The 15,571-nt window shown below is 39.1% G+C and overlaps 1 protein-coding gene across 7 annotated transcripts in view; it reads right to left on the reverse strand.

Annotated features, from left to right (window-relative positions):
* Positions 1 to 15,571, reverse strand: part of LOC150091454 (protein still life, isoform SIF type 1-like) — a 1,372,582-nt gene that overhangs the window by 312,497 nt on the left and 1,044,514 nt on the right. For 5 of the 7 annotated variants that reach the window (XM_090375616.1, XM_090375656.1, XM_090375623.1 and 2 more), the window contains one exon: positions 9,892 to 10,110. In XM_090375616.1, the coding sequence (XP_090231742.1) occupies positions 9,892 to 10,110 (219 nt within the window). The remainder of the gene's footprint in view (positions 1 to 9,891; positions 10,111 to 15,571) is intronic. The other 2 variants (XM_090375640.1, XM_090375631.1) reach the window with 1 other exon arrangement.

Consider the following 15,571-nt stretch of genomic DNA (forward strand, 5'->3'; position numbering starts at 1 on the left):
GATCAAGCCATCAAAAGTACATTCTCCTTGCAAGCAAATACCACTGAAATTCAGGATTCACAAAGATTATTGCTATTTAGTGGTTTTGCTGCTTTTCTCTTCTCCTGGTATGTTAAGATATGTCTTAAGCTTCTATATTTACTTTTCTTCTTTACACCTCTGGTATGTTTGTGAGTATGTGTGGTGCTCTCCTTGGCAGTTGATACAGATGAGTTTCAGAGCTGAACATGATGTAATTTCACCGTCCTTTGCATTATACCAAGCATAAGCAATGGCATCATGATGGGGCATTTTTGGTGAGTATCCATACTGCTGACACTTCAGACATCTTAAAGAATTTGGTACATATGGCTGTACTGTGCAGCAGAAGCACCAAACTATAATAGAGTTAGGAGTCATTGGTGTATTGGAAGTAAGGATGAGGTTTTTAGTTGGGACTAGATTCCCATCCCTATGTACGAACATTCATTTTGTAGCCGTCTCACCTTGCGATTAGTTCTGAACAGATATTCTGTTCAGACACTTCAAGAAGACTCCATTCAGAGATTGCACCCTGGGATCAGTTCAATGTCTTGAAGTTGTTACAGTAATTGGCATTCCACTAGTAGAGGTGACTCAGAGGAGCTGTTTGGAGTGCTTTTTACATTTTATTTCAATGAGGATGTCCCAGAACACAGTCAATATTAAAGATTTAGGGAAGCCTACCAACCTTTCAAAGCATTCTGAATAAAGAAGGGTACTATGGCCTTATCACTAGTTGAGTAAATTATTAGGCATCCAGGTTTTGGATGTGACAGGGCTTCAGTTTGTTCTGGCCTCTTCACCGAAGTGATGGTGTCTGTTTGAGTGTTATTATTTTCTGGTAGGAATGTTGATAGGGTCCCAGAAGAAGGATTTAGTTTATCAGGATTCACAAAGATTTTGTTTTGTTTTGTTTTAAAACTTGGGGTCTCCACTCACCATGGGCATAAGGAGATGCTCATGGTGTTTGGAGAACCAACAAGCAATAAATATGCTTAGGAGTGGGGAGGCCAGGGAAAACTTGTTTGGAATGGCCACCCAGAAACCACACCTGTAGTGTTGCCAGCCTGAATCATGTTCCTCAGATCGTGAGAGCAGGCATTGAGACAGCTGACCCCTTGTGGCTGAACCCACTAGCCAATTCATCCTGAATGACAACCCGAGGGCTAGCAGTGGTCTCAAAGCAAGGGACAAAGTGGTGTGCTGAAGCTGGTTCCCAACCACCAGGATCCCTCCTTTACAAGTTTCCACGGGTTGCAGCTCATGGCAAACTTACTGGATCTGACCAGTCTTCAGTACAGGGTTCTTACCCATGGATCTTTGCAACAATGAGTGATAGGCAGGTCTATCTCCTCCCACTTCTTCACTGTGATTGGCTGTTAATCACCATAATTTTGGGTAGAGCGAATGCCATTTTTGCTATCTAGTCCTGTACAACATTTTGTTTTCCAATTTAAAACCAGTGCCAAAGGGGGAAAGTTTTCCCGATTAGTCCCTCTGGGCACTCGTTTAAAATCAGGAAGCGATTTTCTTCCCATAACTAGATCTTTCAATCACTCCAAACCAGTGGGCAGAGCTAGACCTGTGCCTATCACTCATTGTCACAAAGATCCATGGGTAAGAACCTTGTACTTCAGCTCTTCCTAAAGACTAACCTCAGGTTCTTTTGGTGTTAGCCACTGGAACCTATACTGTGGGTGTTTGCTTCTAGAATGCACCTAATGCTATTCTAAGAGCATTACATTGAATAGGCTTAGTGACTGAATTACTGACTTCCTTGCTGAGTCATATATTGTAGCACTACAATCCAGTCTTGGATTATGGACTGCTACAAATGATGCAATTTATAACCAACAGCACCCCATGATATAGCAGCAAGTACCTTGAGGATATTACATTTTTTTTCTAAGGAATAATTCATATACACTGTATATGGTTAAAAAGTTAACTTCAGTATCTAACACGAGGTGCAAGAAAGCCTAAGGCTTATGCTGCACCAGCCAAAAAAAAAATTCCCAAGTTACCCTGTGAGAGAGAGAGAGAGAGAGAGAGAGAGAGAGAGAGAGAGAGTCAGAAATAGAAAGGAGTCACCAAGAAAGAGAAGAATGATGATATCCAGCTCAGATCCCTGAGTGTGCCAAGCTCATACTCACCAGATGTGAGCCCCTGGGGTTGATTTTGTATGGGATGACCTCCCAATCTGAAATCTGGTTCAAGATGCATTTTACACTTTTTGAAAAAGTGTATGGCAGTGACGTCTGTGGGGATAATTGGCAACCATTATGTGAAATCCACAATTGTATTTTATTAACTGACACCTGGAGCTGTCTTTCTACAGAGAATATATTCTCTGTAGAAAGGCTGCTCCAGGTGTCAATAAATATATAAACTGATTGTTGTTCAAGTTTTGACGTTCTAGGTATCAAGCAAGTAGACCACATATAATTTTTTCCAAAACCTTACCTAGAAAGTGAGACTGAATTATTTGTGTGGATTTGATTGATCCTTGCCCAGTTGAAGAAGCAGCAGAACAATGGAATGATGCAGGGGATGTGGTTATAGTGTTCAATAAAAATTCAATTTTTTTCCCAATCCGAATGCTTTATTGTGATGTAGTATACGCAATCAGAACAAGCTACAGTGTTGCCCAATTTATTTAATGATTCTTGATTGTACAACAGAGTTTGTTTTGTTCCAAAATTAATGTTTTATTTTTAGCTACTGTTTTCTCTTTCTGAAAATATGGATCATATGCATGTGTTGTAGAAAGTTGACAAAAATGGCTCTTAATAAGAACACAACCATAAGGTGGATTGCTGTCAATTCTAAGTTAGCAGAAAGTGGCACAGGTTGGAATGGGGGTCTGGGTAACTACAAGGATGGTGACTCCTCCATGGGAAGGTCCACCTCCAGTTCTGTCCTTACATATGATCACAATGTTATGAAATGATGGGTTTTCATTTGCCTTCAAATATGTTTCCTGCAAGCCAAAGCAAACTGGCTCATGCTTTTGCAGGAGGGGCTCTAATGTCATGGATTCCAGTATTTCACTGGAATCCATGACAATTACACTGTAGGAATTCAGGTATTATTTTGGCTTGGTGGACCATTAGGCAGCTTCCGAAGTGCTGAGGGCTTAATTTTCTCAGTCTTGAATTTTTCTCTTTTGAGCAAGTATGGATACTGTCCTGTGCCCATTTTCTGCTCCACAAAAAAAGTTCCAAGAATGAATCATCTGGTAATTCCTCCTCTTCCTCAACATCCATATTTTCTTGGAGCTAGGGGGTACTTCAGGCTTCTTATTCTTTTCTCTGGAAATTGCTTTTTTTACTGGTGGAGCATTAGGGGATATTGACATGGGAGTGGCACCTGATTGATCTTTTTGCGTGGGTTTTTTTGAGATTAAGAGGTATTGTGTGATGGGAGTGAATGGCTCCTTTGGAGGGATGGTCATTTTAGTCTAAGTTCCAATGGAACGTGTTCCTGATACTTTCCCGGGCTTAAGTAGGTAAGTTTATTATAGTTATAGGTTTCACTGCTTTTCTTGCCTCCTGATATGATATGATATGATATGATCAGCTCTACCTTAAGTCATTGAATTTATTTTTCTTCTTTCCACCTCTGGAAGGCTCTTGAGTAAGCAGAGTGTTCTACTTGTCAGTTAATGCAGGTAAGTTTTGTGGCTGAACATTATGTAGTTTTGTGGTCCTTTGCAACATAGAGTGCATGCAAGTGCTACACAAGAGGCCATTTGTAAGTATTCATATTTCTGGCACCTAATGCACTGTAAGGGATTTCAGATATGTGCATGGACTGGACAATTGATGTAGGCAACTTTGATCCCATTAGGAGACATCAGTGAATTAAATGTCAGGATGATGTTTCTAGGAGGATCAAGTTTCCCATCCCTATGCATGGAAATTCTTTTAACAGCAATCACTCCCTGTGGTTTTAGTTCAGAGCAGATTTCTTCCTCAAAAATTCTTCTAAAAATGACACCTTTCAAATTTAATGTTCTATGTGGTGGTTCAGTAATCAGTATTTCTCCAATTGATGCTGCTTGAGTAGCTGCTCAGAGTGCTTGCCATTTTTTGTTTCATTCAAGGTCCTCAGAACAAAGCCTCTTAACCAAATTAGGGAAACCTGCTAACCCCTCTAAACCTTTCTATGTAAAAATGAGTGACAATTTCCCAATAGGTTTTTCACTGTTAGAATGAATGATTAAAAATCTGGGGATAGCCCTGACAGTATTTCGGTTTGGGGTCTCTTTGCTGCATTAGTGTAATCTGTTTCATTATTTGTATTTGCAGGTAGAAACCGTTAGGACCAGCATCGGCTAAATAAACAAGTTTATCAGGATTCATAATATTATTTATTTGGTTCAGTGCCCGGACTCCCCCACCCACTACAGAGCCCAAATTGGCTCCCCACTACCCTGCAAGCAATAAATGTGGTTGTAGTGGGACACCAGGGCTACGCAGACATCATGCCCACACTGAAACCAGCCCGAATCCTGTTCCGCAGATCATGAGGGTAGGGATGTGGCATTGGCATGGTTGATCCTCGCATGTGAACTAACTAGCCGATTGATCCTGGCTGGGCCTTCCAGGACCACCCATCTTCTCAAAGCAGGGGCCAAAGTGGTGTGTTGATGCAGGGCCCCCACAACTACTAGGATTCCCCTTTTCGAATTTTCATGGGTTGCAGTGCACAGTAAACAAGCAGGATTCGTATGTGTTAGTCTGGAACCTAGGCTGTGGGCCTAGGTTCCAGACTAACACAGAGGAATCCCAGTGCTGCTTATCTGGAGGCCCAGCAGTGTCACTGGGAGGTCTCCTTACAATGTACAAGTGTCCACATCAAGGGGTCCCCAATCATGTAAAATGTCCACATCAAGGGGTCTCCAATCAGGTAAAATGTGTTTCTGAGTTGCCTAGTTGACGATGACAATTCACCTATTTACTAGAGAACCCATTTACTAGAGAACTTATTTATTAGAAATAAAGCAGATATTGAATGGGCATAACTATTCAGATTCACTGTGCTCCAAAAATTGAGTTACCCATTCTACCAAGAAAAATATGACACTTACATTTGTGCCTTTTTATTGCAAAAATATTCTTTTTGTGAACATCATATCATGTCATGTTAGCATTAGTAGAGGCATATGATGCAAGAAAGCAAGCTTATACAGCATCGGTCAAAAAAAAAAAAAAAACGCTCCCATTTCACCCCTCTGTTCGTTCCAAATACCTGTCCAGCTCAGACTTAAATTTATTTAGGCTATCAACTTCCACAACAAAGGATGGAAATCTGTTCCACCAACCAACTACCTGCTGGCTAAAAGCAAACTTCCATTCATCTATTCTACTACATCTGTTTTTCCTCAATTTGAATTTATGCCCTCTCAGGTGATTATTCTGAGCAAGAGGAAGAATCCCATCACCATTGAGCATGTTCAAACCATTCAATGCTTTATACACCTCAAACAGATTACCTCGCAGGTGCCTAGTCTCCAGACACTGCAATTTGCAAAACTTAAGCCTTTCTTCGTAAGAGCAACCCTTTGTTCCATTCACTAATCTTGTTGCCCTTCTCTGTACTCGTCCCAACAGCTCTACATCCTTCTTAAAATGAGGCCTCCAGACCTGTATACAGTACTCTAGGTGCGGCCTGTCTATTGCCTTATACAAGGGAATAATCACCTCCTTATCCCTGCTGGAAATATTCCTATATATCATTGACAAGACACCATGAGCTACTCTTGCAGCCAATCTGCACTGCTCAGAGAACTTCATATCTGCCTGCACAATCACCCCCAGGTCCCTTTCATTCTCTACCACTGTCAGTGTAGTACTACACAGTTGATATGTTACTCTGGGGTTACTGCTTCCCATATGTAGTACTTTACATTTGTCAATGTTAAACATCAGCCCATCTGCTCAACTTTTGTAGATCCTGTTGCAGCAGCGTACTGTCATTAGTGTTCTTAACAACCCTGCCAACTTTTGTATCATCTGCTAACTTGGACATTAAGCCTAATATACCATCATCAATATCATTAATGAATACAGAAAACAACAATGGACCCAACACTGAACCCCGAGGGACTCCACTAATAACATTAGTCCACGATGAGCAGTGTCCATTGATTACCACTCTCGGTCTTCTCCCACTCAACCATCCCTTTATCCATAGCAGCAAATTGCCTCCAATGCCACACTGCTCCAATTTGTGCAGCAGTCTTCCATGTGCAACAGTATCAAAAGCCTTTTTAAGATATATGATATCAAAAGCTAAATATATGATATCAAAGTTATTTTCTGAATCCAGTTCCTTTGTGACCACATCATAGTATCCAATCAAATTGGTCAGGCAAGACTTTCCCTTAACAAAACCATGCTGTGTCCAAGCTATAACTGAAGTCTTGTCTAGATGATCCTGCAGTGCTTCTTTAACCAGTGCCTCCATTAATATTCTTGGAACAGAAGTTAAACTAACAGGTCTATAATTACTTGTGTCGCCCTTTGATCCTCCTTTGTGAATTGTGGTCACATTTGCATATCTCCAATCCATGGGTACCTCCCCTGAGTCCAAAGAAGCTGTCATAATTATGGCTAAGGGTTTGATTACTTCCTTTGTTGCCTCCTTTAATATAACTGGATAGATCCCATCCAACCCAGGTACCTTTTTATGTTTATCTTCAACAATTTCCCTTCCACTTTCCTCTCAGTTATTACAGAATCAACTAGCTCACTGCTAGAGTTTAACTCACCACTGGCATTTCCCTCCATGTAGATGCAAAATATTCATTTAGTTTGTTAGCTACCTGAGCAGGATCATCAACAGATGGACCATCAATATCCAGTGGACCAATCTGATTCATCCCTTTCCTTCTAGAGTTTACATAGTGACATAAAGAACTCTTTGTTATTTTTTTTCTTTGCATCATTTGCCAAGGATTTGTCATAATCTGCCTTTGCTTGCCTAATCTCCTTTCTGACTTGTTTACAGACCAGCTTATATCTACCGGAAGCTTCCATGTCACCCATTAATTTATACGTATCCCATGCATGTTTTTTCTTCTCTGCCATATATCTCATTACTTCATGTGACATCCATTTAGGCCTAAACTTTGAACAATATTTCTTAGTTGGTATGTAAAGCCTAGTAGCTTCCAAGATAAATTCTTTGAATGCTTCCCATTTTGAATTTGCTGTTGGTAACATCATCAGTTGGTCCCACCGTATAGAATTGAAATACTGTATCAGACCACTATAGTCACCTTTACTAAAGCAAAAACCTTTCCCTTTACCACTGATGGTAGTTAACTCTTTGAGTAAATCCCGTTTCAGCACACTGTGATCACTGCCACCTGGTGGTTTCTTTATCTGCAGATTCCTAATGCATGAAGAATCACTACTGATAATCAGATCAAGAGTATTACTCCTTCTAGTTGCCTCCCGAACATGCTGATGTAGAAAACAATCATCCAATAAATCCACAAAAGCCTTGCTAGTGTGTGAGTGACCAACCCACAAATTCCAGTCAATATCTGGGAAATTAAAATCCCCCATTATAAGACACTCTGATTTACTGGCCATCTATTTCTCTGCACAATTGCTCATTATACTCATCAGATTCATTAGGTGTATAACACACACCTACTCTCATTTTTCCTTTCCCAGTGCTTAAGTCACACCAAACAGACTTGACACTGCACGGTCCAGCGATGTCGACTGGCTTCACTTCCTTGGATTTTATGTGTTTCTTAACTAATAGCATAACTCCTCCTTCCTTCCTATCCTGTCTACCCTTCCTGTACACATTGTACTCACCAAATTCCAGTTCTGCATTCCTTATATCTGTGTGACACCACATGTCTGATATCCCAATAATATCTGCCTTTGATGTTCTGAGCAATACCTCAAATTCATCAAATTTATTTACCAAACTCCTAGCATTGATGTACATGCAAGTATACATGCAACCTGTTCCTATTCTTAGCTACGCTAACACAACCCATGTGTTTACTTGTACCGCAATGACTCCCAGCAGTCTCTGAAATACCCTGCATCTTGTTTTCCAGGCTGGTGCTCAATTGTATTCCAATAGAAGCAGTGCAAGAATCACTTTCACCTCTGCCAGTGGCTACTGTTAATCTATTAGTCCTTGCATCCCCCCCAAGCTAGCAGTTTTCCGACCCACCTAACATTGCCTTGATAGCATCAGCAAATATTCTTGCACCCTTTCTATATAAGTGTATCCCATCCCTGTAGAAGCAACCTCTCCTGTTAATAGACCAGCCTGGTACAGTCCAGGGTGAAAAAATTCTAAAAAAAGAAAAAAAATTTGTAGAACCTTAAATAAGGAGGCATATGTCTTATATGATAGTATAGTGAGTGCATCACTTGTAACTTGTTTGGAATGGCCTTGGTTCTAATCTTGTTGGAGAATTTCGTAAAGACCTTTTTTCAGGGCTGTAGTTAGCCAATCTCCATAAGGGGAAACAGCATGCACTTTGTGAATTATTTTAGATTTTTTAGCATACAAATACACACTTGTACTGATTTAACACACCATGAACTATATGAATTGGGCACTATATCACAAGAATTGAGCATTATATCCTAAATTAACTAATGTGTCAAAAATTCCTAAGAACAAATGAATTTCAGTGAAGCATGCAATGAAGTTCCACCAAAAATCTTTGCTGTGTGATTAACAAAAAATATCCTGAATTTCAATTTAAAAAAAGCTATTTTTGTGAATTATGACAATACTATACTGTTGCTGTAATGCAAAGTGTGATCAGGATACTGATGCAAAGGTACTGCCACAATTTTTGTATCAGGATACTGATGCAAAGGTGCTGCCTCTACTCTACTGACTTTGTATCACACGTTTTCTTCTTATTCCTAAGTTTTGATTTAGATGGGGAACTTAAAGTTTCCACAACCACACTGATGCTACAAAATATATAGAACAAAGGTGTGCAGAATGCTTTTAGTAGTTGGGTATATTGTTTGTGCAAATATATTCAACTTCATAAAGATCATTTCAAGAAGGAAAGAGCAGCCACAGACCTCCATGATAATTGCAATTAAATCTATAACAGCTTCAGTCTGTGAATTAAAATGATCAGCTCTTATATATTTAGAGAACAATCTTGTTCAGAACACTTCTGGTCAAAAGTGATTTTAAATGAATTGTGTCCTCACACAATGGTTATCAATCAAGCAATAAAAGTAAAGAACAGATTCAGATAAAAGTCCTGTACGATACTCTTCCCCACATTTAACTGTTGCCATCAAATATGGCAACGGTTAAATGACAGTAGAATATTAAAGGAGAGATAAGTATCCTTCAAAAGTTAAACAACACAGCTAATGACTTAAATTTTTAGAAAAAAGGAACAAAATAAGACTTCTACAAGTGCAGAAAAGTGAAGATTTCATGCTACAAGTAAATCAGCAACGACTGGAAATGCAGCTAAACAGGTTCTGGGTTCAGAGGTATATTTCAAGGCATATTTGAGACTTATCTAGCTAAAATAATAACTAAATCATTGGCTAAATATGATAGAAGTGGTGCAGAAATGAAGGTACATACAGAGAAGATCACAGAAGGCAGATAAAATGACACAGATTAAGAATCAAAAATGTGACTGATAATAATTTTTAAACTTTATACATAGTGCAATGAGTGTATTTCTGTTTAGGTAAAAAGGTTGACTATGTATTAATGAAATGAAAAAATAGACATATAAATGCAAATCCAATGTAATGATAATGTAATACAACCTCAACTGCTGAAACAGTAAAATTAAAAAAAAAAAGAAAAAAAAAGACAGTAATGATAACAACCCACCTTCACATATGTCCGCTCAGTCTCTATCAATTCCATGATGACCTTTCTCAATTTCTCAGCATCAGATAATTGACGTGGTGGAGTGAAAGGAACAGCTGTTGATGAACCACTGCTACCAGTACTAGTTCCGCCAATGCTGGAAGTCCGCCTTTCCAAAGGTGCTCGACAGTATTCTGTGACTTGCTCTGCAGTCTGGTGTGAGGTCCAAGAGTGGTCACCCTTTTTTTACCAGGTTAATGTTGTTAGGAAATACTATGTTCTAAGTTAAAGCTAGAGTTTTGTCTTCATATTTACATTAAGAAATACCAATTTTACAGCTACTTAAGATAAGTCCTATTACATATATAATTAATAACTGCCAATATAAATGTGAATATTAGAAATTTTCCCACTTCAAATTTAAAATTTAGTAAATAGCATAAGAAATTTGGAATTGAAATTTCATGATGTCGCACACATGAAATTCTGTGACATTACTGTACATTACATATTTTTCCACTTCTCTTTAACAGAGAGCAGATGATGAATTATTTGAACCAACTTTGTTAGTTGAAAGGCTTGATAAATTATTTAATAACTTTAAAAAATTCAGATTTTCATTGTATAAAATATAATAAATTTCACATATTATCATCTTTGCTTGTTATATCAAGCAGATCTGGCTGGACACTTAATTCTGATAAAAGTTTTGGATTCTAAAAAACACACTATTATTTAAATACACCACACAATTATTAAAGATCAGAGATTTATCTGTCAGTTCAAAGCAATTAAGGAGGGGGGGAAGCAACATAAGAGTTGGAACTGTTATTGCAGAAATTTGTACCTGGAGGCATTCAACCTTCCATCATATGTGTAAATTTCAGCTTTTGTTTTTACACTTAAATTGTGATATTTTCATTGTGTGTGTGTGTGTGTGTGGTATGGATGTTTATTGGTGATAAGCTGTTATGGCTATAATGCACCTATATCTTTATTGTAGAAGAATTCTTAATACTGTACTAAGATTCTACAATACTTTCTGAAACTATATCAAATTATATATTTCCCATTTTGGTTTTTGCGCATTTCCAGGCTTTTGTCTCTGGTGAGTGGCACTATATCTGCTCTAAGTGGAAACTATCTTCTAATTTCTTTGTCGGGGTAAATACTGGCGGTTGCTAGCACTGGAATTGTGCAATCATGATTCATACCTGCCAACTTTTAGAAATCAAAAACTGGAAGACTTTAACAGAGATTTGGCTTTATCCGGAACGCTCTAGAACTATGTTCCAGTATTCAATGGCAGATGGCTTACAGATGTCATCTCCTCCAATTTTAAAATCCACTTTCATGCTCCTACAAAGTATGCCTTCAAGGGATGCAAAGAAAAACAGCAAAGAGTTCTTTACTTATGTAAATTCTAGAAGGAAGGGGATGAATCAGATTGGTCCACTTGATATAGATGGGTCAACTGTTGATGATCCTGCTCAGGTAGCTAACAAACTAAATGAATATTTTGCATTGACATTCACACATCAAAATTATTCAGCGAGGGGAATGCCAGAGGTGTATTCAACTCTGGCAGTAAGCTAGAGAGAGAGAGAATCTTGTAATAACTGAGAGTAAAGTGGAGGAGAAATTGTTGAAGATAAACACAAGAAAGGCACCTGGGGTGGATGGGATCTATCCAGTTATATTAAAGGAGGCAGCAAAGGAAGTAAGCAAACCCTTAGCCATAATTATAAGAGCTTCCTTGGACTCAGGGGAGGTACCCATGGACTGGAGATGTGCAAATGTGACCCCAATTCACAAAGGAGGATCAAAGGTTGACAAAAGTAATTATAGACCTATGAGTTTAACTTCTGTTCCCGGAAAATTAATGGAGGCACTGGTTAAAGAAGCACTGCAGAATCATCTAGACAAGACTTCAGTTATAGCTCACACACAGCATGGTTTTGTTAAGGGGAAGTCTTGCCTGACAAATTTGATTGGATACTATGATGCAGTCACAAATGAACTGGATGCAGGGAATAACTTTGATATTATATACTTGGATCTTAGAAAGGCTTTTGATACTGTTGCAGATGGAAGCCTGCTGCACAAATTGGAGCAGTGTGGCAAAGGAGGCAAATTGTTGCTATGGATAAAGGGGTGATTGAGGGGGAGAAGACAGAGAGTGGTAATCAATGGACACTGCTCATCGTGGACTAATGTTATTAGTGGAGTCCCTCAGGGTTCAGTATTGGGTCCATTATTGTTTTCTGTATTTATAAATGATATTGATGATGGTATATCAAGCTTAATGTCCAAGTTTGCAGACAATACGAAGGTTGGCAGGGTTGTCAAGGACACTACTGACACTATGCTGCTGCTGCAACAGGATCTGGAAAGGTTGAGCAGATGGGTTGAGAGGTGGCAAATGAAGTTAAACATTGACAAATGAAAAGTACTACATATGGGAAACAGCAACCCCAGAGCAACGTATCAACTCTGTGGTACTACACTGACAGTGGTAGAGAATGAAAGGGACCTGGGGGTGGTTGTGCAGGCAGATATGAAGTTCTCTGAGCAGTGCAGATGGGCTGCAAGAGTAGCTCATGGTGTATTGTCAATAATATATAGGAATTTTTCTAGCAGGGATAAGGAGGTGATTATTCCCTTGTATAAGGCAATGGTCAGGCCGCACTTAGAATACTGTATACAGGCCTGGAGGCCTCATTTTAAGAAAGATGTAGAGCTGCTGGAATGAGTACAGAGAAGGGCAACAAGATTAGTGAATGGAACAAATGGGTTCTCTAACGAAGAAAGGCTTAAGTTTTGCAAATTACAGTGTCTGGGGACTAGGCACCAGCGAGGTGATCTGATAGAGGTGTATAAAGCTTTGAATGGTTTGAGCATGCTCAATGCTGACGGGATTCTACCTCTTGCTCAGAATAATCACCTTAGAGGGCATAAATACAAATTGAGGAAAGACAGATATAGGATAGACGTGCGGAAATTTGCCTTTAGCCAGTGGGTGGTTGGTTGGTGGAACAGACTTCCATCCCTTGTCATGGAAGTTGATAGCCTGAATAAGTTTAAGGCTCAGCTGGACAGGTATTTCGAACAAACAGAGGGGTGAAGTGGAAGTGGTTATTTTTTATTTATTTATTTTTTATTTTTTTATTGGCTGATGCTGCATAAGCTTGCTTTCTTGCATCAAATGCCTCTACTAATGCTAATGCTAAATTACTTAGAAATATAGATAGGAGATATATGAACTTACTGGAAGATTTTCAGAGAATCGTACATAAAGAGACATTTTATTTGAAACAAGCACTTGAAAAAAACTTTAGGAAAAATACACACACACACACACACACACACTACTCACTCACTCACACACATTACTCACTCACTCACACACAAAACACATATGTATGTATAGCACATACTGTGTAAAAGGTTAAGTCTATCTTGTTAAATTTGATAGGTCCCATAATTTTGGGCTATTTTAAAATAACATAAACCTGATTGAAAACTTAACTTACTAGAAAAAACACACCTGATTACTGGGAACTTCTGAGTAAATAAGAAGAATTGACAGGTATATTTATTGTTTAATTTTGAGGAAAATGCATTATACAAGACCACTTTACACCAACTAACAGAAAGAATTATTTCTATGGTAGAGCTTTTATATTTTATTTCAAGATGAGAAATTCTTCTGCTGTGTTTAGGTATATCAGTTCTGACACTTAGGCAACTTGACATCATATTTCCAGTCTTCGAGGTATATTTAAGGTTGTTCTTTGGCTTATCATATTGCTGCTTCCAGTTCTTCCACAAAAATTAACTCCTGTGGCTGCAAAATCATCTTTAAATATGCATTCGATTCCTTGGCTCTAACAAATATTCTTGAAGTGATTGATTATACACTGGTTTCCTTGTATTATCAATAGTCTTGGTCCTTGAGGTTATCACAGACATTCTTTCAGATATGCCAGACAGGCTGTACTTGCTACCTGGGAGTCTAAAACATGCTGATGGACCTGATATTCAGTTGACATTCAAGTCAAGTGGACCCAATTTCGGTGAAGTCTGGATGGTCTGGATGGGATTCTTCCTCTTGCTCAGAATAATCACCTGAGAGGGCATAAATACAAATTGAGGAAAGACAGATGTAGGATAGACGTGCGGAAATTTGCCTTTAGCCAGTGGCTGCTTGCACCTTCACGATGGTAGGACTGTTAGTAATCCTGGGTATAACCTCCATGCACAAGCACACTGTGCATGGAGGCTATGCGCCACACCTTGACCAGGGGTCAAGGTGTGGTGCCCACACCACATGGAGGAATGCCGCCCCTCTGTGTTACCAGGCAATACTAGGTGGTAGATGACTCTCATCAACCAGTGAAATACCACCACTTTCCTTATTGTAGGCTTGAAGCAGTGCAACCCATGTTTAGTCTCCAGAACTAAGTTCCAGTCAACCCTTCCCCACCTCTTCCATCATGCAGTATGACTGATGACTTTTGAGATTATGATGAACATCATGGCGAGATCCAATCTTCCTTACATTTTAAGGGGTACAGCTCTAAAACAGTGTTCGCAGGCCGACCGCTAGTTAGTACACTGGACCAAACCTATTGGTAACTCTTTAGGAGGCTTCCGGATCAGCTATTGTATAATCTTGCTACTTCTACTCTGCCAGATAGTGACTGGAGGGAGTTTGAGTAGTGTGTATGCGGGGGGGGGGGGTTGTTGAGGCCACATTATGTCAAGGATCTGGGTATATTCTTACCACATTCTGGGCATATTCTTACTATTGAATACACCACGAATTGTCAAACTAATAGAGTAAGCTTATCTGCGAAAAGATCTAAACCTCCCAAACACTTCCTAGTTCATTTCACAAATATACGTGGTCTCAATTCTAATCTCAAGATGTCCACTTCCACTTGCAGTCTGACAAACCCCATGTACTTTTTCTGACAGAATCTCAGTTATTGGTTGATTCAACTACTGCTCATCTCAGTTGCCCAAATTATTTGCTGTATGATTCCTTTCGCCTCAAGGTGGTACTTGTGCATATGTCCTTTCCGATATTCCCTGTCAGAGACTTGGTAATTTGGAAGCTCCTCTTTTCGACCTTCTCTGGCTTAAAATCTCTCTACCTCTTTGTATCAAATTCATCTGTTGTCTCTACCATTCTCCCAACTCTACTAATCACTTGGAGCTCTTTGACTTCCTCTCTTTGCAAGTTGACTTTCTCCAGTCTAACTTTCTAGCTAAACAAGAGATAATTTTCCTTGGTGATTTTAATGTTCACAACTTCAGCTGGCTTACGTTTTCTAGACACACCGACCCAGCTGGTCGAGATGCTGAGGCTTTTGTAATTACTAATGACCTTGCACAGATTTTTCATTTAGGATTGTCTGGATACCGGACAATCCTAACCATACAGCCAACACACTTGATCTTTTTCTCGCAAACAACCCTTCTAAGTATACGGTCGAAGTGAGTGGTCCTTTATGCCCCACAGATCACAACTTGGTTGTTGTTGTTGTTGTTATGGGAGTTTAACGGCACATAAGCTACTATGGCTATAATACGCCTATTCATTTTTTATATAGGAAAATCAAAAATTTTTATAAAATCAGAAAAGATTAAAAAGTCCAATCTGCTTCAGAAAGTTGAAAAATTCGAAAATATTTGC

Source organism: Mastigoproctus giganteus, chromosome 1, assembly GCF_048544385.1.
Source record: "Mastigoproctus giganteus isolate SK-2022 chromosome 1, ASM4854438v1, whole genome shotgun sequence".
In the NCBI taxonomy this organism is placed as follows: Eukaryota; Metazoa; Arthropoda; class Arachnida; order Uropygi; family Thelyphonidae; genus Mastigoproctus; species Mastigoproctus giganteus.